We start from the raw sequence: 27,911 nt of genomic DNA, 5'->3' as shown, positions 1-27,911 counted from the left end.
AGCAAAATCAATATGCACCCGTTGCCATGGAGATGAGGGCCACTCTCATGGGTGTAGAGGGGCCTGTGGTGGTGCATTTTGGACTTTCTGGCATCCTGAGTAGCTCTTGGTCAGGTCCTCGATTTGTTTATCGATTCCCGGCCACCACACATAAGCCCTGGCTAGGCTTTTCATTTTTACCCCTCCCAGATGACCCTCATGAAGCTCATTGAGCACTCTATCCCTTAACTTGGGTGGAATTACCACTCGGGATCCACACATCAAGGTCACCCGGCACACTGACAGCTGTTCTCTCCTTGTCGAGAATGCTGGCAACAGTGAGTCGCCATGTGCTGGCCATCCGTTCACCGTCAAAATCATATGCCCGAGACAGTGTCGGGTCATTTCGGGTTTCCTTTTCGATACAAGCTTTAGTTACCGGTAGGTATTCAACTATAGTCGAATGGAATATTTCGACAGGATCCACTGCTGGTGCTTCCTCCGCAGTAGGCAGTGGCAGGCATGATAGCCCAACAGCATTTCCATGCTGTTTCGTGCCCTTGTATTCAATCTCATAGTGGTGCGCCCCTAGAAAAAGTGACCATCTTTGTAGTCGTTGCGCAGTCATCACCGGAACGCCCTTCTTCGGATTAAAAATGGAGACAAGAGGCTGGTGATCAGTCAGCAAGGTGAATTTCTGCCCGTGCAGATAGTGATTGAACTTTTTCACTCCCCACACTAGGCTGAGGGCATCCCTGTCAATCTGGGCGTAGTTACGCTCGGCTGAGGTTAGTGATGGCGACGCAAAGGCTATTGGCCTCTCTGAGCCGTCCAAGAATTTGTGCGACAGCACCGCTGCAATGCCGTAGGGTGACGCATCACATGCCAACCGAATTGGTAATGCTGGGTTGTAATGGGCCAATACCTCTTTCGATGTGATTAGTGTCTTGCTCTTCTGGAAAGCTCGTCTACATTCGTCACTCCACTTCCATGGCACCCCAGTTTGCTGTAGGGTGTTCAGTGGGTGTAGTATTGTAGACAAATTTGGCAAGAACTAATGGTAGTAGTTTACCAGCCCGAGGAACGACCTCAGTTGTGACACATTTTCCGGTGCTGGAGCCTTGACTACTGCCTCAGTCTTCTCTGGGGACTTATGTAACCCCTCTTTATCGATAACGTGGCCACAATACGAGATCTGTTTTCTAAAAAACTCGCATTTGGGGCGGTTAGCTCGGAGCCCATATTCCTGCAATCTAGTGAGCACCTGCTCCAGGTTGGCAAGGTGATCACTCTCATTTTCGCCCGTGACCAGGATGTCGTCCAAATAACACTGGGTCCCTGGGATCCCTTGCAGGACTTGTTCCATTGCCCTCTGCCAAATAGCCGGAGCTGATGCTACCCCGAATACCAGCTGGTTGTATTGGTAGAGACTTTTAGGGGTGTTGATTGTGAGGTATTTTTTTGATGCTTCTTCTACCTCCATTTGCAGATACGCCTAGGCCAGATCAATCTTAGTGAAGCGTTTCCCTCCAGATAGCGAGGCGAAAATATCTTCAATCCGCAGAAGTGGATATTGTATGGTGTGAAGGACCGGGTTCACTGTTACCTTGAAGTCCCCACAGATGCGAACCTTCCTTGTTTCCCCAGGCGTGCAGCTCAACGACTTTTTCATCACAGGGACGATGGGTGTAGCCCACTCGCTCCAGCCTACCTTGGACAGTACACCTGAACGTTCCAGACTCTCCAGCTCTGCTTCGACGGCTGGGCGGATCGCATAAGGTACCGGTCTGGCCTTAAAACATTTTGGGCTTGCGTTTTCTTCAATTTTAATCGTCGCTGTCATGCCTTTTAGTGTTCCGAGTCCTTGCTGGAACACTTCTTTCGCGTCAGTTAGGATCTTTGACAGTCGCCCAGGTGTGACGTCGTCATCCTTTTTGTCAGCCACAGTCAGTGCCTGTATGGAATGCCAATCCAGTTGTATTTTCTGGATCCATTCATGTCCCAGTAATGGTGGTCCTCCATCTTGCAATACATACAGGTCTAGTTTTGGTGTTTCCTTACCGTTATATATAACGGTCACCCTTATTTTTCCTTTGGGGTAGACTTTTTGCCCCATGTACGTCTTCAAAATAATTTTTGTGTCTCTCAAGGGTATGTATGAGAATAGCCGCTCGTAGTCCCATCGGTTTATGACTGTTAGGGCTGATCCTGTGTCCAATAACATCTTTACCTGGACTCCTGCTATCTTGAGAGTGACCCAAATGGTTCGGTGATCCTCCGTTGTGATCACATTATGTAGTTTCAGACAACTCAGTTCCCTGCTTTCTGAGTAGTTATCACTCTTTTGTTCATCTGAACTATTCTCCGTCATCTTATGTACCTTCTTGTACTTTCCTTTGGTAGGTTTCTTATTGCTGGTTTTCTTTCCCGACCTGCAGACTCGTGCTATGTGTCCTACTTTTCCACACTGTCTGCACACTTTGTCTTTGAACCAGCAATCATTCTGGTCGTGTGTTGTTCTGCCGCAGCGATAGCACTTCTCTGTTCCATTTGACATTTCGTTTGTGCCATAATCTTGCGGTCTCTGTTGTATCTCTGCAGCGCCCTGTGCTGCTGCTTCATATGATACCGCAATGCTGAAAGCCTTTTCCAGCGTAAGGTCCTTTTCAGATAAAGGCCCTTTCTGGGTTCCTTCACTTTGAAGCCCACACACAAACTTGTCCCTTAAGGTATCTGCCAGTCCCGCTCCAAACTGGCAGTGTTTCGATAGTTTGTGCAGTTCTGTTAAATAATCAGCATTGCTTTCATCCTTATGCTGGTTCTGTTTGTGAAACTTGAATCTTTCTATCATCAGCAGCGGTGTGGGGTTTAAATGTTCCTGGAGTATCGTTACTATGTCTTCAAAACTCTTTTCCATTGGCTTCGTTGGGGTTACTAGATTTCGTAATAACCCATACGTCTTTGCACCCATTAAATTTAACAATACCGACACTTTCTTGTCATCTGACACCTCATTTGCCTTGCAGTACACCTCTATTCGCTCGACATATGTAGTCCAATCTTCGACTTCATTGTCAAATGCGGTGATACTGCCACTCTTCGGCATTTTGGGTGTGGTTTAAAATGGCGTCTCCCGCGCTTTCCTTCCTCCCCCGCTGCTGCCAACGCTGCACTCGGCGGTCCTCGTGGCATTGGCGGCGCCTCATGGGTTTCTGCGCATCTCTCTCTCCGACGCTGCTCGGCCCCTGAACACTGGCTGCGCCCTGTGCGTTCTGCCCTCTCTCTCTCTCTCTTCCCCCCCGTCGACGCTGCTCGGCCCTTTGCTGTGCCGCTCGGTCGGGCTCTAACCCGCCGCTGTCCGGGAAGGGTCTGCGCACTACCTGTTGCCAGCCCATTTCGCTGGACCACCTCGACTGGAAAGCCAAGCCTGGCTCTCAACAGCCTCCCCCGCAATTCTCGAGTCTCTGCTGGATGACTGGGCGGTTGCCCATGGTCGACGCCCGAGTCTCTGGCCTTGACCTCCAATCCACTGATCTCCAGGAACGAATCCCCGGGAGGTGATGCAGAGTTGCAGGTAGGTTCGAACCTGCCTCATCGCCAATGTTACGTCTGGGTATAATAAGATACAGACTGCAGCAGAAACAGTACAACAGGTGTTTACTCAACGTGGCTCATAGTTGAACTGACTGTACAGATTGCTACTCAGTGCTATATACAGGTGTGGTCACTGCCGGTACTACAGTATACATGAGATGTAAAAAGTAGTTCCCCCCCTTAAAGGTATATACATTACAGCAGTGGTTAGACTCTCTCTTGTTGGTGTTAATCATTGCCGGGCACTTGTGTGGCACAATTGTGTTACTTAACATCTACGTTAAAATAGCAGAGGAACGTTAAGTTTTCGTCTACCTAATATCACCAATAATCTCTAGGCTTGTGAGTAGCTACATTGGAGTTTCATTCATGAAGATTTTTTCTGGGCAATATTTCTAGAAAAAGCCTAAATGTGTTATTGTTTCAGCTTGGGTGATTTAAGACAGTGAAAACTCTCAAAATAAATTCAAACATTTTGGGCCACCAATTTTGGGAGGTTTTATTTTGGCTTCTCATCCAAGAGGGATATTTAGTATTGTCATTCTATTCACATTCAAATACTTACAAAGCACTTGCTTTGAAACCAGGTCAATAAAAATAGCTTGAGAAAAAAAGTTAATCTCCAGTCATTCATATTTTCTAAGCATTTAAAACCAGCAAAGGCTTGTATTAAGATTTGGTACTGCCAACTCTGAACTTACTCAAAATTAAACTGTGTAGAATTGAATAACTTCCTATATTCAAGATGTACGAGATTATTTTCTGAATGTGAGCTTTCAGCAGGGTGTCTTGCTTATGGTGAGGATACAAACCTTCCAATCCGAGAGAAATGAGAGTGAACACTCAGTCAAGCGTTCAGGGTGCAAGTTGAAGCCAAAATTTGATGGATTTCAGGATTGCTTTGCGACCCATGAGCTTTGAGTTATCACAAACACCTTCCTTTATTCTATTTGATACAAAATATATGAGTAAACTAAGCACTAATGTATGAATAATTGCTCAAAAATAATGGTGTGGCCCTCAAAACGATGAGGAGTTGAAGTTACTTTGTACATTATTAGCTAGAATTTCAGCATCGATGGCTGCCTTCTATTGCAGGGATATGTAAATATGAAAAGCACCTCTGATATACTGCCCAAATGTATTACAAACTATTGAAAAAAATCCTTTGTGCGAAACAAAATGCAAGATATTCTACAAATTAAGTGCCTAAACAATTTGAAACTCCCTGGGCACATCTCTTTGAAATCCTTTTACCTACCTGGGAATGTGAAAGTCACCAGAAGTACACAAAGAATCGCAATAGGAAGTCGGAATAGTTGAAGAGACATTGCTTGCAGATGATAGTTTGCTCAGTAGAACTGTTGTGAAGACTCAGATGGCTAAAGAGAAGAGAATAAGAATAAGACACAGCAAACACTGATCCAGTTAGCCTTAGGCTAGGGGAGTGTTCAAACAATATCTGTGATGAATCTTAATATAACCTTCAACTCTAACAGAAAAGGCTCTGCCATATCTTACCTTTTAAGTATAACATCTAACTATGCTATATAGCAAAATACAGTGAAAGAAATTCACAACCATTTCTTACAACAATGTAACGTTTTGTTGACTTCCTTGGCCTACGTCTATAAATATATTCCTTCTAAACCAAGATTATTAAAACGTTATGGCCAAATTTCCCCTGCTGCACTGTGCGTGAATGATATTTGTGCAGATACAAGGCAACAATGTTCCGGTTTACCTTGAACTACTACTTCAAGGTAAACTGTGATAGTAAGACAAGGGAATATAGGTTCAAACTGGGATATTGTGGCAAAGCCACCAAAGAGACTCTCACAGTAACTTGTACAATTGTCTTTAATCATTATTGTTACCTTTTAATGTTTGCCCTGTTTAAACAGCGTGGGATCGATAAAATCGCGATCTGACGCGATGATGTCATCACGTGATGTTCCCAACGGCGGGAAACGTGATGACGTCATGACGTCAGGGTTGGAGGGCGTTTCCAGTTAGTCCTCGTGGAGTGAGCTAGTGTACAGACTTGTTTGGATTTTCTCCTGCGTTTTTGTTTTGTAATACTTTCAGTGCATTAAACTAAGTTTGTTAACTACCAGTTTAGTTCACAGTGTTTTTGTTAGGAGTGCACAGACTCCTACAATATGGTAAATTTAGGAATGGTGTGGAGGCAGAAACCTTGGGAAATATTCCATGAAGTTGGTTGCTGTAATGGGAAACTAGATTGACGAACTAGGAGGAGCCAAATGGGTTTCCTTATTTTGCAGGCTGACAGAAATGAGGGGAGGGAGGGTGCCCCAATTAGGTCATTTTCATGATTCTCAAAAGTGTGAGGGGAAAAAAAAAAGAACAGATAACAATCATCCTCAGTAGCCTCTTGAAACTTTTGAAGAAAAATATCTTTGAAATGCACCTTAAAAGTGCATCTTTTAAATGCACCTTATCCTGAAGCCACAGTCCTGTAAAAACTGAAATATGAATAGGAACAGACACTTCTTGAATTGGGTACACAACCATTTGTTCCATTTCTACTGTAGACAGGTTATCAAATGCTATTGATTACTGAGCATTCATATTTATCTAAAAAGCAATATGTAGCTGTTTAAATGAACTGCCAATAACATTGCAGGAATGAACATAATTAAAATATGATTTCAGAAAATGCAATTGTGTTAGCAGTAATGAAAGCAAATTAATAAAACAATCATGACAAATCTGCAATAATTATCCTTTAAAGCTTAGTTCACAATCCGCTTAAATGGTGCAATCATCAAATGGTTTGTTCATCAGTTGTAGATTTCACAATTGTTTTTCAGAATGTCTCAACAAGTTCACTAATGTCCTTTAGGAAAGGAAATCTGCTGTCCTTACCTGGTCTGGCCTACATGTGTCTCCAGACCCACAGCAATGTGCTTGACTCTTAACGTGCTCTGAAATGGCCTAGCAAGCCACTCAGTTGTACCAAACTGCTACAAAGAAGAATAGTAAGAATAAAACTGGACGGACAACCCACCATCGACCTAGGCACTGGACACGACAATGGCACACTCGGCCCAGTCGACCCTGCAAAGTCCTCCTCACTAACATCTGGGGGCTTATGCCAAAATTGGGAGAGCTGTCCCACAGCTGTTCCAGTACAGCTATAACACTGGCATTTATCCGACAATGTGGAAAACTGCCCAGGTATGTCCTGTCCACAAAAAACAGGATCCAAAAAAATCCAAACTGGCCAATTACCATCCCATCAGTCTACTCTCAATCATCAGCAAAGTGATGGAAGGGGTCATCGACAGTGCTATCAAGCAGCACTTGCTCACCAATAACCTGCTCACTGATGCCCAGTTTGAGTTCCACCAGGACCACTCGGCTCCAGACCTCATTACAGCCTTGGTCCAAACATGGACAAAAGAGCTGAATTCCAGAGGTGAGGTGAGAGTGACTGCCCTTGATATCAAGGCAGCATTTGACTGAGTGTGGCATCAAGGAGCCCCAGTGAAACTGAAGTCAATGGGAATCAGGGGAAAACTCTCCACTGGCTGGAGTCATACCTAGCACAAAGGAAGATGGTTGTGATGGTTGGAGGTCAATCATCACAGCCTCAAGACATCGCTGCAGGTGTTCCTCATGGCAGTGTCCTAGGCCCAACCATCTTTAGCTACTTCATCAATGACCTTCCCTCCATCATAAGGTCATAGTCATAGATTTATACAGCACAGAAAGAGGCCCTTCGGCCCATCATGTCCTTGCCGGCCATCAAGCCCTATCTATTCTAATCCCATTTTCCAGCACTTGGTCCGTAGCCTTGTATGCTATGGCGTTTCAAGTGCTCATCTAAATGCTTCTTGAATGTTGTGAGGGTTCCTGCCTTTACCACCCTTTCAGGCAGTGAGTTCCAGATTCTAACCACCCTCTGCGTGAAAAGGTTTTTCCTCAAATCCCCTCTAAGCCTCCTGCCCCTTACCTTGAAACTATGCCCCCTGGTTATTGACCCCTCTACTAAGGGGAAAAGTTCCTTTCTATCTACCCTATCTATGCCCCTCATAATTTTGTACACCTCAATCAGGTCCCCCTCAGCCTTCTCTGCTCTAAGGAAAACAACCCCAGCCTGTCCAGTCTCTCTTCATAGCTGAAGCACTCCAGCCCAGGTAACATCCTGGCGAATCTCCTCTGCACCCTCTCCAATGCAATCACATTCTTCCTATAGTGTGGCGACCAGAACTGCACAGTATTCCGGCTGTGGCCTAACTAGCGTTTTGTACAGCTCCATCATAACCTCCCTGCTCTTATGTTCTGTGCCTAATGAAGGCAAGTATCCCATATGCTTTTTTAACCACCTTATCTACCTGTCCTGCTGCCTTCAGGGATCGAGGTCAGAAGTGGGGATGTTCTCTGATGACTGCACAGTGTTCAGTGCCATTTGCAACTCCTCAAATAATGAAGCAATCCATGCCCACATGTAGCAAGACCTGGACGACATTCAGGCTTGGGCTGATAAGTGGTAGGTAACATTCGCGCCACACAAGTGCCAGGCAATGATTATCTCCAACAAGCGAGCGTCTAACCACTGCCCCTTGATATTCAATGGCATAACCATTGCTGAATCCCCCACCATCAATATCCTGGGGGTCACCATTGACCAGAAACTTAACTGGACCAGCCACATAAATACTTTGGCAACAAGAGCAGGTCAGAGGCTGGGTATTCTGCGGCAAATGTCTCACCTCCTGACTCCCCAAAGCCTTTCCACCATCTACAAGGCAGGAGTGTGATGGAATACTCTCCACTTGCCTGGATGAGTGCAGCTCCAACAACACTCAAGAAGCTTGACACTGTCCAAGATAAAGCAGCCTGTTTGATTGGCACCCCATCCAGCACCTTAAACATTCACTCCCTCTACCACCGGCGTACCTTAGCTGCAGTGTGTACCATCTACCAGATGCACTGCAGCAACTCGCCAAGGCTTCTTCGGCAGCACCTCCCAAACCCGTGACCTCTTCCACCTAGAAGGACAAAGGCAGCAGGTGCATGGGAACACCATCACTTCCAAGTTCCCCTCCAAGTCACACACCATCCTAACTTGGAAGTATATCGCCGATCCTTCATCGTTACTGGGTCAAAATCCTGGAACTCCCTACCTGACAGCACTGTGGGAGCACCTTCACCACACAGACTGCAGCGGTTCAAGGCGGTGGCTCACCACCACCTTCTCAAGGACAACTAGGGATGGGCAATTAATGCTGGCCTTGCCAGCGACGCCCACATCACTTGAATGAACAAATAAGTGACAATCTCATTTCAGCAACTAGGCACTGCAAGCTCTTGCAGACCATTGGTGAGTGGTGAGAAAAGTTGTATTAAGGAATCCATTTTCCGTTGAAGACTCTATTTTGTAGCAAATATACAGCTGCTTCAGGAAACTGCAACAGCAGGCTTCTGGAACATATTCAAACCAGCCTAGACCCTCAAGGCCCCTCCATGGATGGTACAAGCTGGAGTCGTAAAGACAGTTGCCTGTTCTTTGTGTAGTTTTGACCTTCTGGTAGATAAATCTATCTTACAACCATGTACAGAGTTGTTTTTACCTTTCCTCTAAATGTAATCAGACACGCAGCCTATGCTATGTTTTAAGCCCACCATAGACGTAGATAAATGAAGGCAATGGATCTCACCCACTGGTACCATAGAGACAGCAAGTCTCTGGAATGCTGAGCTAATGGAAGTTAATGTAAACTGGGGAAAGTTCACGGAACGCAGGACTGGTGTGGCTAAGGGATAAACGTGAGTACTGGAACGCAAAGTTAGGATTTCAAGACCTGATCACCCTACTACAGATCTCAGTGGTCTTCTGCAGCAAGTCGCAACCTTTGCATCACCGTATGTGTTGTCTGTTGAGTATAATTTCCTCTAATAAATCTATAAGCGAAAGACTCTGCATCTACGGCTCTCATTCCTGGCACATGGACAAAGGCGGCAGACTTTGTATCCCAAAACAATGGAGTGTCATGCACTTTTTTTGGTGGGGCATGATGCTAATTGAAAAGTTTTAAAGATGTTTCCATTGTGAAGGGTGGGACTTGTGAGACCAGCAAGAACATGGAGCTCAGTGATGAGAAAAGTATGGATGAGCTTTGCGCTGTTTGTGGAAATGAGACAAGGGCAGAGGGGCTGGTGATGTTGCAGAAGAGGAAATGATATGGGGTTTGAAGAGTGGCTCAGGGTCAAACAACACATTGAGCTTGCACACCTTCTGACCCAACCTGAGAAAGCTGCAAGTTGGGTCAGTGACTAAGAAGTATTTGGCAAAAGTCAAACAGGATGCCTTTGGTCTTGTCAATATGGAGTTGAAAGAAGTTGTTTCTCATCCAAGACTTAATATTGGCAAAGTAGTTAGACAGCACAGTGGTGGTGAAGGAGTCAAGTGTGGTGGCTGAGAGGTAGAACTGCATGTCATCAGCATACATGTGGAAAGCTGATGACATTCCCACGATATTGCCAAGTGGCAGTAATGCAGATGAAGAAAAGAAATGGCCAGGGATGAATCACTGGGGCAAATCCAAGAAGACTGTGTGGGAGCAGGAGTAGAAGCCTCTATAGAAGATGGCCTAGCTTTGGTGGGATAGGTATGAATAGAACCAAGTAGGCAGTGCCACAGAGGAGAAATGGAGGAGGATGCATTGTGCAACAGAGTTGAAAGGTCGAGGGTGAAGGGAATAGCACACCACAGTCCGAATCACAAAGCTTGTTGTTGACTTTGACTAGGGCAGGCTCAGTGCTGTAGAACCTCTACCAATAGATCATATGCTGTAACTCTATAGGTTTTAATGCTGGCAGGCTGCCGATATGCATTTTAAACCAGTTGCATTAAAGACGTTCCAGTCCTCTCCTGTGTGTGTCTCCCTCCCTCACACACAGTAGATGTTCTAAAGCAGTTGTCAAGACATTATCCAGACAATTTTGAACTGGTCATGAATTGATGAGCCCACTTCTCAGAAGTTTATTACTCATCAGTAAAGAGTTGAATTAAAAGGTTTTTTGGCCAGTACTCAAGGACAGAGGAGATGATTTTCCAACTTCAAGGTGTCAGTGTGGAGCCTTGTAGTGCAGATCGGAAATTCAAGCTCATGCTGCACATTATTTACCGACCATTTAAGTTGAGAAATTACCCACTAATGGGCCATATTTAATAACACTTCTTAATAAGGTGCAGGTGTAGCATTAAAGCATATCTTAAAAACATAACACATTGTGCTTTCGACATAGTGATCACATTGCACACATCAGGATTCAGATGCAGTCAAAGATTAAAGCATTAATCTGTTGATATATCATCACATTTTACGGAGCGGTAACTGCTGCTAGTGTAGCAACGATTTTTTTTGTACTTTGCAAACAAATGTAGATTTCCAATTCACACCATGACTGTTAACTAATAAACCCAGGCCATCATTTGAAAATGTTAATTCCTCTTATCCAGCACTTTGTAGAAGGCTCATTAGCGTTTAATTAATGAACCCAGTTCAGAACCTGATACGGAGTTAGGCAACAGCCATCTAGCAAGTTGCAGGCAAAGTCAGCACAGTCAAGGCTCTGGGGAAAATAAATAAAAATAACCAAAACTGTAGCTGTAGCCATTAGAAAAAGACAAAATTAAAATTCAAAAGTTCAACAATTTTAATGGTGATATTTGTCTTGTTTTGCACACTTTGTACAAAAATAATAAATTGCAGGACAACGGAGTATTACAGTTTAAACTCTTTTAATGAAGCATCAGGTCTGTTCTGACTCAACATTACAGCACCGTGTGGACAAGATGGAGTCAGGACCCCTGGGTCTTCTAAACAATAGCAGTCCTTACAGATGCCTGCAGGCCAGTGACAACTCAGCATGTGATCACCTGAATAATAGGTATTCCTTACAGATGCCTGCGGGCCAATGATAATTCAGTATGCAAATGTTACATCCCCTTTCTTTTAGAAGAAAAATGTTATGCATTACTTTTGAACCTTTCTTCTACGTAATGTTCTCAGTAGCATCAACATATAAGTAAACTCAACATTTAACTAGCACTGAAAACATCTCAATGTTTCAATAACGATGTACAGTTTTTTTAGGGCAGCAATCCGCTTACACCCTTTGGCAGTTCACAAGTCAATGATAACTCTTAACCTCTCGTCCAGACCTTGTGTGGTATGGAACTGATCCTCTTGTTGGGATGACGGTGTTGTTCCTTGGTGTTCAGGAGGTGCCTGCAATTGCGGCGGTACACCTGTCCTTCTGGGGTGCGGACGTGATACGATTGCTCAGTGTCAGCTGGCTGGATGATGACTGCTGGCTTCCAGTAGTCATGCTCCTGGATTCTGACGGATTCTCCATTGTGCAGCGGCGGCAGTAGTCTAGCTGACCTATCATAGTATCTCTTTTGGTGTTGCTGTCTCTGTACACATTTTGCATGCACTTGCTTGCAGCTGACGACCTGCCAGGGCCTGTCTGGGATACGGTGAGGTATCATGGGCTCTTTGACATTTGATGGGCGGCGTTCTAGATAAATGGAACATTTTCCGACATGTCCTCAATGTGTTTGCACATTCCGGGCCAAAACATAATGTCACGTGCTCTTTGTTTGCATTTTTCCATGCCCATATGTCCAGCATGAATTTTTGTCAACATCTCTTCTCTGAGATTGGTAGGAATGATGATTTTCTCCCCTTTGAAGATGATTCTGTAGATTTGTGACAGTTCGTCTCTGTGGTTCCAGAATTCAGATATGCTCTGAGGGCATTTCCTCCTTTCCTCAGGCCATCCTTCATGTATGACTTTGCTCAGCAGTGCGAGTTGTGCATCTTTCTCTGTTCCTGCTCAGATCTCCTTCAGTTTTGAGTCACTCACAGGTAAGCTGTTGTACACCATGTGCACCTGCACATCCATGCCTTCACTGAGGCTGCTGTCCTGGTAGCTAAGAGACTTTCTGGAGAGCGTGCCTGCGACAGGAATGTCTTTGCCTGGACGGTGAATGATTGTGAAGTCATACTTCTGTAGCTGAAGGATCATTCTTGTAGCCTTGGTGGGGCTGCGGCTAGTGGTTTCCTCATGATTGACTCGAGGGGCTTGTGGTCGGATTCCACAATGACTTGTCGACCATAGACGTACTGGTGGAAATGCTTACATCCGAACAGAATTGCATATAGCTCTTTCTCGATTTGAGCATAGTTGATTTCACTGTCTGAGAGAGATCTGGAAGCGTAGCCGATGGGCTTTCCTTCTTGCAGTAATACTGCACCTAGTCCGTACTTTGACGCGTCCACTTGCAGTTTGAGCGCTTTGTTGGGGTCGAAGTAGACAAGAACTGGTCCTGGTTCTCTGGTGATTAGGTCTTTCATTTTCTGAAATGCTGTGTCATGTTATTTGTCCCACAGGAACTCATTGGATTGTTTGAGCAACTGACGCATGGGTGCGTTGATTTCGGAGAGGCTCGGGGCAAACTTGGCTAAGTAGTTAACCATGCCTAGTACTGTCTCTAGCTTTGCGTGGTTCTTCGGTGGCTCCATCTTCTTGATGGCAGAGATTTTCTCTGGATCCGGCTTAATGCCATCAGTTGAGAGGCGATGCCCGAAATAACTGATCTCGGTGGATCCGATTATGCTTTTCTCGGGGTTGAGCCGGATACCTTTCTCCCGTGATCTTTGTAGCATCGCATGGAGGTTCCTGTCATGTTCCTCTCTATTCCTGCCATAGATGAGGATGTTGTCTACGATTGCGACTACTCCATCGAGGTCTTCATAGGTTTCGTCGATCTTCCACTGGAATTCATCCTGAGCTGAGATAAGACCAAATGGTAAACGCAGAAATCGGTAGCGTCCAAATGGTGTGTTGAACGTTGTTAGCTTAGATGACTCTTCCGTGAGCTTGATAGTTCAGTATCCTGATTGTGCGTCCATTACACTGTAGTAACGTGCTCCCACTAGCTTGGGTGTGATGTCATCTAGCGTTGGTAGAGGGTAGTGAGGGCGTTTGATAGCCTTGTTCAAATCTCTGGGGTCGAGACAGACTCTGAGCTTGCCTGTACGTGGTTTCTCAACCACTACTAATGCGTTGACCCACTCTGTTGGTTCTGTTTCCCGGACGATGATTTCTGTATTCTCCATGCTCTGCAGCTCCTCCTTCAGGTGACTATGTAGAGCAAGGGGTATCCTTCTCGGTGGGCAAACCACAGGGGTTGCTGCTGGGTCGAGGTGAATAGTGCATTCACCTGGGAATAGTCCAATTCCTTTGAAAATGTCAGCAAACTCCTCCATGACTGTCTGCTTCTCAACTGGTGCTGTCAATGATAGCACTAGCTTGACGAGGTCCATGTCTAAACATGCCTTTAGACCTAGCACTGGAGGTGCTTGAGTGTCAACAATGTAAAAGTTCAACATCATGTCGCTTTCTTTGTACTTGCATTTCATCACGCATGTGCCTTTTACAATGAGCTGCTCACCCCCATAGCCGGTCAGTCTGCATGAGGTGGGCTGTAGCTCACACTCATCCTTCAAGCTGTGATACTCACTCAGAGGAATTACATTAACCTGAGATCCAGTGTCTAGTTTAAACTTAAGCTCTTTGCCCTGTTTTCCTATCTCAATAATCGGCATAGGCTTGCTCAGTCTCTGAAATCTGTTTTTCCTGTGACATAGAATCAATAAACAGTTTCTCTGCATTTGGCTCTCACTCACTGTGTACTGCTTTTCCAAAAACAGTCTTGCAAATTTTAGCAAAGTAGTTCCGTTTACCACATTTAGCACATTGCCTTCCTTTGGCAGGGCAGTACTCCTTTTCTCCATGCCAGTTGTTTCTACAATATCCACAGTTTTTGAAACGTTTTATGTCTGTCGCCCATTTTTAGAACTCTCGCTGTTCTTTCTGTTCTGAAACACGCTCTCTGGGCAGTGTTCTTTAGTGTGTATCTATTAACTGCATGCACTGTCTGTTCACGTGAGCTGCTCGTGGCGCCGGTTATGGTTTTCAACTGTGCTTGGGCTATCTCGTGCAATCTAGCTATGTCTATAGCTTTGTCCAGCGTTAGCCCGGACCCAACATTCAAAAGTTTCGCTCTCACTTTAGCTGAATGTATTCCAAACATGATGCGGTCTCTGACCATCTCATCTTTATCTGCATATACACAGTCTTTTACCAGCAGTTTTAACTCAGTCACGAACTGTTCAAGCGACTCACTAGCTCCTTGTACTTTCTCCTGAAACTTGTACTTAGCGAATATCGTATTTGTCTTGGGCATCACATATGCTTCAAAACGGTCAAAATAACTTTTCAGTATCTTTGCTTCATCTGCGGTGAGAGACCATGTGTTAAAAATGTCTCTCCCTTTTTCTCCGATCCACAAGAGTAGGTAGCTGCATCTTTCTTCCTCCCCTTTGCTTTTCAGTGGACCCAAGAACATCAATTCCACGTGTTGCTTGAACTTGCACCATTCTCTAGGTAAGTTCAAAGATCCCCAATTAATTTGAGGCAAGGGAGCTCCAACGATGTCCATTTCAAATCCCTGTTCTGACACCATGTCTTGTTTTGCACACTTAGTACAAAAATAATAAATTGCAGGACAACGGAGTATTACAGTTTAAACTATTTTAATGAAGCATCAGGTCTGTTCTGACTCACAACAGTACAGCACCGTGTGGACAAGATGGAGTCAGGACCCCTGGGTCTTCTAAACAATAGCAGTCCTTACAGATGCCTGCAGGCCAATGACAACTCAGCATGTGATCACGTGAATATAATAGGTATTCCTTACAGATGCCTGCAGGCCAATGATAATTCAGTATGCAAATGTTACAATATTCTTTAAGTTCTTGACCCGATGTTCAATTTAAATAGGATCTTACATTCTCTATTGTTAAACAGATTATATGAAATGGAATTTTACTGTCGATTACGAAACGGACTCTTACTGTCACTGCATTAACAACATTCTGCTGTTCCCGTTTGCTGTTACCTTGGTCCAAACTATATACAAAGAACGTCCAGTTAGAGATTCTTAACATTGAACACTCTCATTTGCAGTAGAGTACAGAAATCAAGATGAATTACCTGGAGCTGCTTGACTAAACTTGGGTAGACTCATTGGCTGGAATTTTCACTTTGAAGAGAGTGCGGGTTTGCGAGCAGGTGGGCAGTTAAAAATACTGAAATTGACAGCGCATCAGGGAACTGCCTTCATCCAGCCAACTTCCACCTTTAACTTCAACGCACTTTTCCACCGGAACAGTGACCCGCTCGGGAGAGGCGGATGACCTAATTGAAGTATTTAAGAGCTCATTAACAGGCTATTAATAGGCTTGTTAACATGATGTTGCAGCTTTTACTGGCTGTGCATGGGATTCATGAGCTTCCTGAACCTCGCCTGTGAAAGCAAGGCGAGAGCTGAGCAGCCATTGTGTGAGTTGAACAACTGTCATTTGAAAAAAAAATCAAAAATACTCACACCTGCTTCCTTGCCTAAGGAAAAGGCTCTTGCTGACACCATTTCTGCTGAGAATTTGCATGTGATTTCCACAACCTCGGGAGCCACTCTCACTACATTGGAGGATTATACCTCTGATCTCCACTTTACCTGGCATCTATCAGTACAGCATGGGTGCCATTTATGCTGTTTCACCTTAGACCTCAGATTCAGACCAAGATGAGCCCCAGCAGCAACAACAAAATCAACACCAGCAGCCGCGGCCTTTTCCTCACTGACCTGCCGCTCTACAGGAGAGAGGGGATGAGCACAGGGCTGCACCTCACCAGAGGCTTTCTGGACATGACTGAACAGCAGTGCTTCAGGAGGTTCAGGTTATCGCATCAGATCGTTGCAGACATTTGTAGATTGCTAGAAGACGACCTGCTGGGCATACCTTACCATTGATGTCAAAGTCACCACCGCCCTCAACTTCTTCACCTCAGGCTCCTTCCAGGGATCTGCAGCAGACATTTCCAGGATCTCACAGTCGGTCGCCCACAGATGCATCACCCAGGTGACCGATGCCATGTTTCACAAGTCAGGCACTTATGTACACTTTGCTACTGATGAAGCCAGTGTTACTGAGCAGGTTCGGCTTTGCGGCTCTGGCTGGCTTCCCACAGGTGCAGGGCATCATCAACTGTGCACATGTGGCCATCAAAGCACCTCCAGATCACCTAGGAGTGTTTATGAATCGGAAGGGCTCATCTGCAACCACAAAAAGATCATCATGCATATGTGCGCCAGATTCCCTGGCAGCTGTCATGACTCTTTCGTCCTGCGCCAGTCCACCTTCTCTCAGATCTTCGCACCTCCAAACAGACTTACCGGCTGGCTGCTGGAGACAAGGACTATCCACTGAACATGTGGCTGATGACACCCTTGAGGAGGCCAAGCAATGAGGCTGAGGAGCGCTATAATCAAAGTCACATGATGACCAGATGTATAATAGAGCAAGCAATTGGGATGCTGAAGATGCGCTTCAGATGCCTGGACAGATCTGGAGGAGCCCTTCAATACACACCAGCCAGGGTCTCCAGAATGATCATCGTATGCTGTGCATGAGACAACAAAGTACAGCAGCAAGGATTGGAGCTGCAGGAGGAACAAGGTGCAGAGCCTCTTCAGAGGAGAATGATGAGGAGGAGCAGATGGAACATGGAGGACGAGGAGGACGAGAAACCTGAGGTGGAGATGACACCAGAAGCGGCGCACATTGCTGCCCGGGAGGCTTGGGATGGCCTCATAATGGCACCAGTGCACCCAGATGCTGAACCAACATTTCCCTGCACCCCGACACCACAAAGCTGTTCTAAAATGACCAAATCATTCCTGTCACACACACACCCATTGCTCAAGGTTAAGTAATGTCTTGCCATTTCTCCAACTGACAAGGCCACTTCCCAGGTAGCAGGCAAAAATGGACAAGATGGGAAAGTGGTGTGAATAAATGAATTTCTGTGGCTCATAAATACAACTGAAACTTAACCCTCTAACATTTTGGAACACACCCATGTGCATACCCTTGTGCATCTACAATTATATCATTTTTGTTTTCCTACTACTTCTATGATGTGCAACCCCTGTGGCTTCAGCAGAGGTAGAGGCAGGCTGCTCATTTCCCTGCTCGGACTGCTTAGATACTTTTGGTGGATGTCCTCTGGGTTTTAGAGCCGGTGATGGCCCCGACAAAGTCTGCTCCTCCTGCAACTGTGCAGGGGCAGACTTGACCATTGGGATCCGAGGCAACATGTGGTGCTCTGACTTAAGGGGAGGCAATAGGGGAGAAGTGGGAGCGTTTGAGAAGAGCCCCCACTTCCATGTCCCCTGTCACCATCATCCCTCTCATGGGCCACCTGCACTTCCCTGCTAGCAAGGAGATGGAGAGCACATTGCTGCACATCAGTGGGCCGATGAAGGGCCAAATCTAGGTTTCTATCTATCCTAGATATGACTGCAATCAGAGCCTGCAAGCTGTTACTCACAACAAGCATGTTCTCGTTTGACTGGTGCATTAGCTGCTCCATGCAGGTGGCCATCCTTTCCATGGAAGAGCACATCGTAGCCATCGCCTGCGGCATGGTGCTGCTCATGTTGGAGATGGACTCCTCCATTCTCTCTACAATCGCGCACATCGCGACTGGAAAAGCTGCCAGAGCACCCGCATTTATTGCTGCTCCTCCAGAATCACTCTCTTTGTCGATGGCCCCCGAAGTTTAACATCTGCATCCAGCTGAGCAGAGCTTGGAGCATCCTGTACCCTCCGGCGAGGACTCTCCACTGCTGTCCCTGTCTCCTCTTGTTCACTTGTGATGTGTGAGACACCAGGTGACAACACTACTCTATGTCTCCCAGGACCCACCAACATGTGTGTATCTGCTGGGTGCGCATGGGTCTGGTGATGGTGCACCCTCAGAGACTGGAGCTTCTTCTGAGGAGTCGTCTTCCCCCTCCGGCTGGACAGTTGATGGGCCTGTGGGCGAGTAAAGACATGAATTAGAACTGTTAGGATAAGAATGTTTTAAATTACCATTGTGCATATGATCATATTTCACTGGCTGCTGACATTAAGTCACCATGAGTAACTGTTATATGCCATGCAGCTGTATGATATTTAATTCTGTCACCAGATTGCTGGGAGATCCCCCTCTCTCTAGCTCCCACTGCCAGCAGCTCCACAACTCCTTATGTCCAGCACCTCCTCCCCTGCTGCAGTCAATGGTGTGATAATTGGAGGGCCACCTCCGGTTCTCGGTGTTCTGTGCTCTTTTCTCCTGCAAGGAGCAAAGCAAGAAACTTTTGAGTGAGAGTCATGGAATGAGTGCAAGGAATGGATGGGCTACATCTGTAGAGAGTGATTATGAGGGAGTGGTGTGACATTGCCAAATGGCCTCCGTCTGTGGTGTTACTTCCTATGATTGGAATAAGATGAGGGCGAGTGTCAATGATGGTTAGTCAGATGGGGATGTGAGTAGGTACATAGAAGCCATGGTGTGGAGATGCCGGTGTTGGACTGGGGTGGACAAATGTAAGAAATCACACAACACCAGGTTATAGTCCAACAGCTTTATTTGAAATCACAAGCTTTCGGAGCACTGCTCCTTCGTCAGGTGAAGTGGAGAGATGCACAAAAACACAGCTTATATAGTCAGAATAATGTCAGATGTTGACAGGTAATCTTTCTAACTGCCATTTATCACACCTCGGCAGAGAGATAATCACAGCAATCAAAGGTGTAAATGGTGTCCAAACAGGTCAGTCAGGAAAACATTACATCAAAGAGCAATGAGGTGGGGTCACAAGGGGTCAAATGTTGCAGATGCTGGGGTCTGTATGAAAAACAAAAAAAAGACAAAAAACATTTTTTTTGCTGGAAATCACAGCAGGTCCGGCCGCATCTGTGTGGAGAGAACAAGCCAACGACGACTCGAGTCTGGATGACCCTACGTCAGGTGGGGTTACATGTAGCGTGACATGAACCCAAGATCCCGGTTCAGGCCGTCCTCATGGGTGCGGAACTTGGCTATCAGTTTCTGCTCGATGATTTTGCGTTGTCGTGTGTCTCGAAGGCCGCCTTGGATCGAGCAGAAACTGATAGCCAAGTTCCGCACCCATGAGGATGGCCTGAACCGGGATCTTGGGTTCATGTCACGCTACATGTAACCCCACCTGACGTAGGGTCATCCAGACTCGAGTCGTCATTGGCTTGTTCTCTCCACACAGATGCGGCCGGACCTGCTGTGATTTCCAGCAAAAAAAATGTTTTTTGTCTGTTTTTCATACAGACCCCAGCATCTGCAACATTTGACCCCTTGTGACCCCACCTCATTGCTCTTTGATGTAATGTTTTCCTGACTGCCCTGTTTGGACACCATTTACACCTTTGATTGCTGTGATTATCTCTCTGCCGAGGTGTGATAAATGGCAGTTAGAAAGATTACCTGTCAACATCTGACATTATTCTCTGACTGCGTTTTTATGCATCTCTCCACTTCACCTGATGAAGGAGCAGCGCTCAGAAAGCTTGTGATTTCAAATAAAGCTGTTGGACTATAACCTGGTGTTGTGTGATTTCTTACATAGGTACATAGACAGTGAGGGATGGGTGCACCTTGTAATGTAGGTTGGTGTGAGGAGTGATGTGCAGGAGTAGGCTTGGAAAGGCAGAGTGATGGGGTTGGGGGTGACACGCACATCAGGATGTAGTTGAATGTGGCATTGCACTCACCTTTCCTGACCTCATGAGGTCAGTAAATCACTTTGTGCACTGCATCCAGGACCTGGTAACCACATTCCTGCTGCTCACCTCTTCCGCGATCTCCAGCCTCTTTGTCTTGGCTGCTGGCCTCTTCCTCCTGTCACCAGCGAAGAGGACCTCCCTGCAGGCTCTCATTCCCTGGAGCAAGATTTCCAGGGAGGCATCACTAAATCTGGGGGCAGCCTTTTGGTGCTGAGCCTGCACTTTTGCTTAAAAATCTTCATTTTCAGACAACTAGCTTAGTCTCACAGTAAAGCAGTCTCCCCCCACCAACCTCTGCAGCACCTCCACCAACCTTCAACTGTCATCTGTGCATTGCGCCTTTAAATAGCTTAGCTGAAGTTGAGTCATCCGTGACGTCATCAGACCCGCTCCAGTTAATTGGCCAGGGAAGCCACATGACTGGTTTAGTTAAAAAGCCACTGCAGAAGGTGCTGATAGAACATCGGGATAGCAACCCGCTACATGGCTCCCCAGCATCCAACCCGATGGAAAGCTGAAGATTCAGCCCATTGTTTCTTCTGAGCACTCAGCACTGAAGCAAGGTTGTAAGAATTCCAGTCAGCTCTGCATTTCAATTTCTGACGACGGCAGTATAACTTCTTCTACTATATCAAGAAGCACAACATATCCAGTATTGGATTTCTTCTGAGTACAACAGTGAGATGAGCATCTGTTCAACTTTTTAAAATATTCATTCTGTCTTGCACTCTACGATGAGCAGTTCCATTTATCCAGTTGACTGCAACCACTAAATTCTAAAAAAATCAATTTAAAATTGCATGAGTCCCAAAGTGGAACAGATCAATTTTATAGTATATTCTGTTAAACATACCACTAACTTGAGATTATCAAAATCATAGATTACTGTATATCCTCAAAGGGATAGAGTTTCCACTTTCGGCGCAATTCACGATTCCAGCGCAAATTGCGCAGAAAATTGCGTATGTTTTGAAAAGTGTTCCCCCCCCAACCCACCACCGAGTTTTCACTCAAATTCATTTGCATATCGCCAACTGCAAAGTCTGCCATGAACCAACGCAATTGGGCAATGTTTAAAACTTAATGGGGGAAAAATTCTGTACCATAACGCTCCAGTTAGCGTCAGCAGATGGCACTAACGTGGCGCTACAGCATTATCAGCGGGGCGAGGCGAATCCGATGTTGCACGGCAAATCCTGCCCCCACCCCCCCACAGCACCACTGCTAACAGTTATTGCCAGGAGCCTCAACGCCAGGTGGGCCGTGACATCAGTGAGTGTGCAACGCTCAGAGTGCCCGATCTGTGAAATTGATTGTCGCCACCTACCAAAAACTCCTATCAGTAATGGTGACCATGAAACTACCGGATTGTTGTAATAACCCATCTGGTCCTTTAGGAAAGGAAATCTGCTGTCCTTACCTGGTCTGGCCTACATGTGACTCAGGCCCACAGCAACGTGTTTGACTCTCAACACCCCTCTGAATTTGCCTAGCAAGCCATTCAGTTATGACAAACTCTCACAACACGTACTGCACCGGTTCAAGAAGTGGCTCAATACCACCTTCTCAAGGGCAGGTAGGGATGCCAGCAATGCTCACATCCCGTGAACGAATTAAAAAAAAAAAACAATTTATGCGTTTGAACTAAACATTCATTTTGTAATCCTGATTTGAATCTTGCTGGCCTACAATAAGGATTCAACATCAACTGTTCAATACTATCCATCTAAAAGGAGGATGAAAAGTTATAGACAGGCTGTTTTTACACAGGGTTCCTTGTAAATATAGGTAAATGAGAAAGGAGTTCATGACACTCATCAGGCAAATGCAATTCCAGCCAGGTTTACAGTACTTTGCCCAATGATGGATTTATTTGATTTCCTCATATGTCCCACCTCCTTTCCCAAAGAAAGGAACTAATTCTGGGGTACAATTTCAGTGACAGTGGCAACCCTCCGCTACCTCACCCAAGTGAACATTCTTAATGTGTGAGCCTGGACAATGGGTCTCAGGGTCTTAATAAACAGCAGAGCCAGAGCCAAGCCCACCCAATCTAGTAATTCATACATACACTCTTTCAGCAGGGGTTGTTGTATAGAGTTCAGCAAGAACCATGACCAGATTTTCCTCTCTGTAACCTAAGGCCTTTAGGAAGTAGCATCTGTTTCCCCCAGCAGATCTCTGTCCATATGTTGAGGGATCGGGGGGTGGGGGATGGCGATAGAGGAAAAAGAAAGTAAGGAGCTTTACGATGAAAGATATCATTGATCACCATCACCCCCTTTCCAAGGTCTTTGAACAGGCCACTACTTCCCAGCTCCTTGCTCAATTCTCTCTCAACTTCCAATTCCAAGCTCTTGAATCCCCCAACCCGTTGCTGCCCTTCTGAGGTTGTGGAAGTGCTATATAAATGCAAGTGCTTTCTTTCTTTCTTTCTTTCCACAGTACTGAAAGGACACTAATCAATGAATGAAATTCTCCATAATTGTGTCTCCATAATTGTGACATTGCTGCATTATCACTCTGTTGAGTCTGTGCTTTTAAATGTAGTTATGCTGAATAACTGGACACAGACAACAGAATACTTAAACAGGTCTTTAGTAACTGAGGGTCAGGGCTGAACTGAAATACACTTTGCTCCACAGGGTTTTTATATACCGGTGTGGTCACCACCGGTACTACAATATACAGGAGCCATCAGAAAGTAGTCCATCACCTTAAGGTAGTCTCTTAAGGTGGTACAGGTTACATACACCACAATTCCTCCCCTTTTAGCTTAACAGTGTACACCCCAATTTAAACATAACATGGATAACATATATACAACTTTCATACAAAACTGTTCAAAGATTCAGTCTCTGAGGAGGCCTCCTGATCCGGGCCGGATAACACCTTTCAGGGGTCTCTGGTTCTCGTTGCTGGGGTGACTCATCCATTTGATCTCTTATGGATTGAACATCATCATGTACGTTCGAGTCTGAGGTAGATGCTACAGGCTCAATAACTTCTTCAACTGGGGTCTCTGCCGTAGACATGGGGTCGACCCTTGTTCTCGATTCCACAAGTTGGTCAGCATGACGTCGTATTACGTTCTCACCAACGTCTACCGTGTACATCAAGGGTCCTTGTCGGGCATGAATTGTTCCGGATTGCCATTCATCATTCCTATAGTCCCTGGCCAACACTGGTTGTCCTATTTCGAAACTCCGAGTGCCCTTGTTATTTACGTGCTGGAATTGCTTGTTTTCGACTTCCCTACGCACATTGGGTTTTAACAAATCCAACCGGGACCGCAACCTCCTGTTATAGAACATTATGGCAGGGCTTTGATTTGTCACTGCATGCGTGGCGTTTCGATATGCCATCAGGAAATTGTCCACCTTGTGTTGTAGTGGAATATGGTCTTCGCTCATGGCCTTTATCGCCTTTTTGAACGTTTGTACAAATCTCTCAGCCAACCCATTTGTAGCCGGATGATATGGGGCAGATGTATAGTGTTTCACCCCATTCTTTTTCATGAATTTCTGGAATTCTTCTGACACGAACTGTGGTCCGTTGTCTGAACATATTTGTTCCGGCAACCCATTCCTTGCAAATATGGTTCTTAGAACTGCGATCGTCTTTTCAGAGGTAGTGGTCGACATCTTAATCACTTCTGGCCATTTAGAATGTGCGTCTACCGCTATCAAAAACATGGAATCCATGAATGGACCTGCAAAGTCGATATGCACACGTTGCCATGGGGTTGAAGGCCATTCCCACGGATGCAGCGGTGCAATTGGAGGTGCGTTTTGAACTTTTTGGCACCCTGAGCAGCTTTTAGTCAGATCCTCTATTTGTTTGTCGATACCTGGCCACCACACATAAGCCCTAGCAAGGCCTTTCATCTCGACTCCCCCCAGATGACCTTCATGTAGTTCCTTCAGAACTCTCTCCCTTAATTTAGGAGGAATAATCACCCTTGTTCCATACATCAATGTGCCTTGACAGACGAATAGCTGTTCTCGTCTGGCTGAGAATGCAGGTAACAGTGGTTCGCCATGTGCTGGCCATCCCTTCACTGTCAAATCGTAGACCCGAGACAGTGTCGGGTCGTTTCGGGTCTCTCTCTCAATACTCGCATTGGTGACTGGTAAGCATTCGATGATGGTCGAGTGAAATATCGCGACAGGGTCAACTACCGGTGCCTCTTCCGCTGTAGGTAGTGGCAGGCGCGACAGCCCATCAGCATTACCATGTTGCTTTGTACCTTTGAATTCGATATCATATTGATGTGCCCCTAGGAAAAGGGACCATCTCTGAAGCCTCTGCGCCGTCATAACCGGAACACCCTTTTTAGGGTTAAAAATGGAAACCAACGGCTGGTGATCTGTCAGCAGCGTAAACCTTTGGCCTTGCAGGTAATGATTAAATTTCTTAACTCCCCACACGAGGCTGAGAGCCTCCCTATCTATCTGAGCATAGTTGCGCTCTGCGGAGGTCAATGATCTGGATGCGAACGCGACTGGCCTTTCCAAGCCATTTGGCAACTTATGTGAGAGCACTGCCCCGATACCATATGGAGAAGCATCACAAGCTAAACGAATAGGCAGCGTTGGGTTAAAGTGAGCCAACACTTCCTTAGAGGTGATCAGTGCCTTGCTTTTTTGAAAAGCCCGCTTACAGTCCTCGCTCCACTTCCATGGTACGCCCATTTGCAAAAGAGTGTTCAGCGGGTGTAACACCGTGGATAAATTTGGAAGAAACTTGTGGTAATAGTTAATCAACCCAAGGAACGACCTCAACTGGGATACATTTTCTGGAGCGGGAGCTTTCACAACAGCTTCGATCTTGTCAGGTGACTTGTGAAGCCCCTCCTGGTCAATGACGTGACCGCAGTACGAGATTCGCTTTTGAAAGAACTCACATTTCTGGCGATTAACTCTGAGTCCATATTCTTTCAATCTGGTGAGCACCTGCTCCAAATTCACGAGGTGTTCCTCATCATCTCCTGTAATCAGAATGTCGTCCAGGTAGCATTGTGTGCCTGGAATTCCCTGTAATACCTGCTCCATGGCCCTTTGCCAAATCGCTGGAGCCGATGCCACTCCAAAAACCAGTCTATTATACCGATATAAGCCCTTATGTGTGTTGATCGTGAGATACTGGTGTGACGCTTCATCAACTTCCATCTGTAGGTACGCCTGCGCCAGGTCTATCTTGGTGAAGTGTTTCCCGCCAGACAGCGAAGCGAAGATATCCTCAATCCATGGAAGTGGATATTGCACCGTGTGAAGAACCGGATTAACAGTGATCTTGAAATCGCCACAGATGCGAACCTTCCCAGGTTCCCCCAGCTTGTTGCTCAACGAACGCTTCATGACGGGAACAATGGGTGTGGCCCATTCGCTCCAGTCCACCTTTGACAGTACTCCTGAACGTTCTAGCCCTTCCAGCTCTGCTTCCACAGCAGGTCGTATCGCATAAGGTACCGGGTCTGGCTTTGAAAAATTTTGGGTTTGCATGTTCTTCAACCTTGATGTTTGCCGTAATTCCTTTCAGTTTTCCCAGTCCCTGTTGGAACACCTCCTTAGCATCGTCCAATATTTTGGACAGTCGTTTAGGTTTGACGTCGTCCTCTTTACAGGAATCTACAGTTAGTGCTTGTAAGGAATGCCAGTCCATATTTATTCTCCGGATCCATTCCCGTCCCAGTAGTGGCGGACCTCCCTCAGGTAACACATACAAGTCCATTCCCTGACTTTCATTACCATTGTAGACCACCTTTAACCTTTATCTTTCCGATGGGGTATACTCTTTGCCCCGTGTATGTTTTCAATACAATCTCCGTATCCCTCAGGGGAATGTGTGAGAATAACCTTTTGTAATCTTGCTTATTCATGACCGTCAATGCCGATCCAGTGTCCAATTCCATCTTCACTTGGACTCCTGCTATCCAAAGCATGACCCAGATAGTTTGGTGGTCTGCTGTGTTACCCACATTATGTATTTTTAGACAACCCAGTTCCTTACTGCTGGAGTCTGAATCCGTCTTCTGTTCATCCGAACTGTTCTCTGCCACCTTGTGTACTTTTTTGTACTTCTCCTGCGGCGACTTTTTGTTGCTGGTCTTCTTTCCTGACCGGCATACTCTCGCTATGTGACCAAGTTTGCCACATTGCCTGCATTCTTTATCTTTGAACCAGCACTGGTTCTGATCATGCGTTGTCCTTCCGCAACGATAGCACTTTACTGCGCCCAATGCCATTTCATTGGTGCTGAATTCCGATGGCCTTTGCTGCATTTCTGCAGTGCCTCGTGCTGCTGCCTCATGCGATGCTGCAATGCTGAAAGCTTTGTCCAGTGTAAGATCCTTTTCCTCTAGCAGTCGCTTCTGGGTTCCTTCCTTTAGTAGCCCACACACAAACTTATCTCTCAGAGCGTCTGCTAGTCCTGTAACGAACTGACAGTACTTTGATAACTTGCGCAGTTCGATTAAGAATTCAGTGTTGCTTTCCTCTTTAAGCTGAATTCTTTTGTAAAATTTAAATCGTTCCGCTATCAGCAGCGGCGTGGGGTTTAAATGCTCTTGCAGGATAGTAACAATATCCGCGAAACTCTTTCCTACCGGTTTATCTGGTGTTACAAGGTGCCTTAATAACCCGTACGTCTTCACCCCCATCGAGTTTAATAGGGTTAGTGCTTTCTTATCCGCCGGTACCTCATTTGCTGTACAGTACACTTCAACGCGTTCCACATAAGTGGCCCAATCTTCTACATCGCTATCAAAAGCAGTGATGTTACCCGTTTTTGGCATCCTTGTTGAGTTTCCTTTATTTTATTTTATTTTTCAAAATGGCGGCTTCCCGCGCTTGGCGGCTTTTCCCACACCTGTCTTCTTCCCCCGCCGACTAAAATGGCGATTACCGCGCTGTTGCCGTTATCGCCTCCCAGCGGTCCTTTATTTTCCCCGACGCTGCTGCTCTTATTCTCCGCCGCTCCCGCGGTCCTCGTGGACATCAACGCTTCCCTGGCTGCTGCGCGTCTCTGCCCCGATTGCAGTCCGGCCCCTGACACCGGCTGCGGTCATGTTCTCCACCCTTTTCTTCGTTTTCCCTCCCCTTCTCCCACTGACAACTCGGCCGACTTCCCCTCCGTGCCGCTCGATCGGGCTTACCCGCCGCTGTCATAGAAGGGATGATCACTGCCTGTCGTCGATGGTGGACTTCGTGGCCAGCAAACCAACCCGGGTTCCCGATGGCCTCCCGTGCGATGCAGTGCTCAGCAGGATGTTGAGGGCGGATGCCCCTTTTCGACGCCCGTTCTGAGGGCGAAGCTTCCTTGGATGCAAAACTGCCGCTAGGTACGATCAGACTCGTCGCCACTGTTGAGTCTGTGCTTATAAATGTAGTTATGCTGAATAACTGGACACAGACAACAGAATACTTAAATAGGTCTTTAGTAACTGAGGGTCAGGGCTGAACTGAAATACACTTTGCTCCACAGGGTTTTTATATACCGGTTTGGTCACCACCGGTACTACAATATACAGGAGCCATCAGAAAGTAGTCCATCACCTTAAGGTAGTCTCTTAAGGTGGTACAG

General features: G+C 46.0%; 1 protein-coding gene across 4 annotated transcripts in view; it reads right to left on the bottom strand.

Annotated features, from left to right (window-relative positions):
* The window catches only part of LOC147111779 (augurin-like), a 149,190-nt gene that overhangs the window by 61,529 nt on the left and 59,750 nt on the right, over nt 1-27,911 (bottom strand). For 3 of the 4 annotated variants that reach the window (XM_085999000.1, XM_085999001.1, XM_085998998.1), the window contains exon 2: nt 4,835-4,955. In XM_085999000.1, coding sequence (XP_085855126.1) covers nt 4,835-4,904 — 70 coding nt within the window. In that variant the 5' untranslated portion in view covers nt 4,905-4,955. Of the gene's footprint in view, nt 1-4,834; nt 4,956-15,672; nt 15,785-27,911 lie in introns of those variants that run through there. The other variant, XM_085998999.1, reaches the window with a different exon arrangement.

Source organism: Somniosus microcephalus, chromosome 10 (genome assembly GCF_052327205.1).
Source record: "Somniosus microcephalus isolate GS21.2 chromosome 10, FLI_Smic_1.0, whole genome shotgun sequence".
NCBI classification, from domain to species: domain Eukaryota; kingdom Metazoa; phylum Chordata; class Chondrichthyes; order Squaliformes; family Somniosidae; genus Somniosus; species Somniosus microcephalus.
Note: the sequence above shows the minus strand (reverse complement) of the source record. Positions and strands in the feature narration are given on the sequence as shown.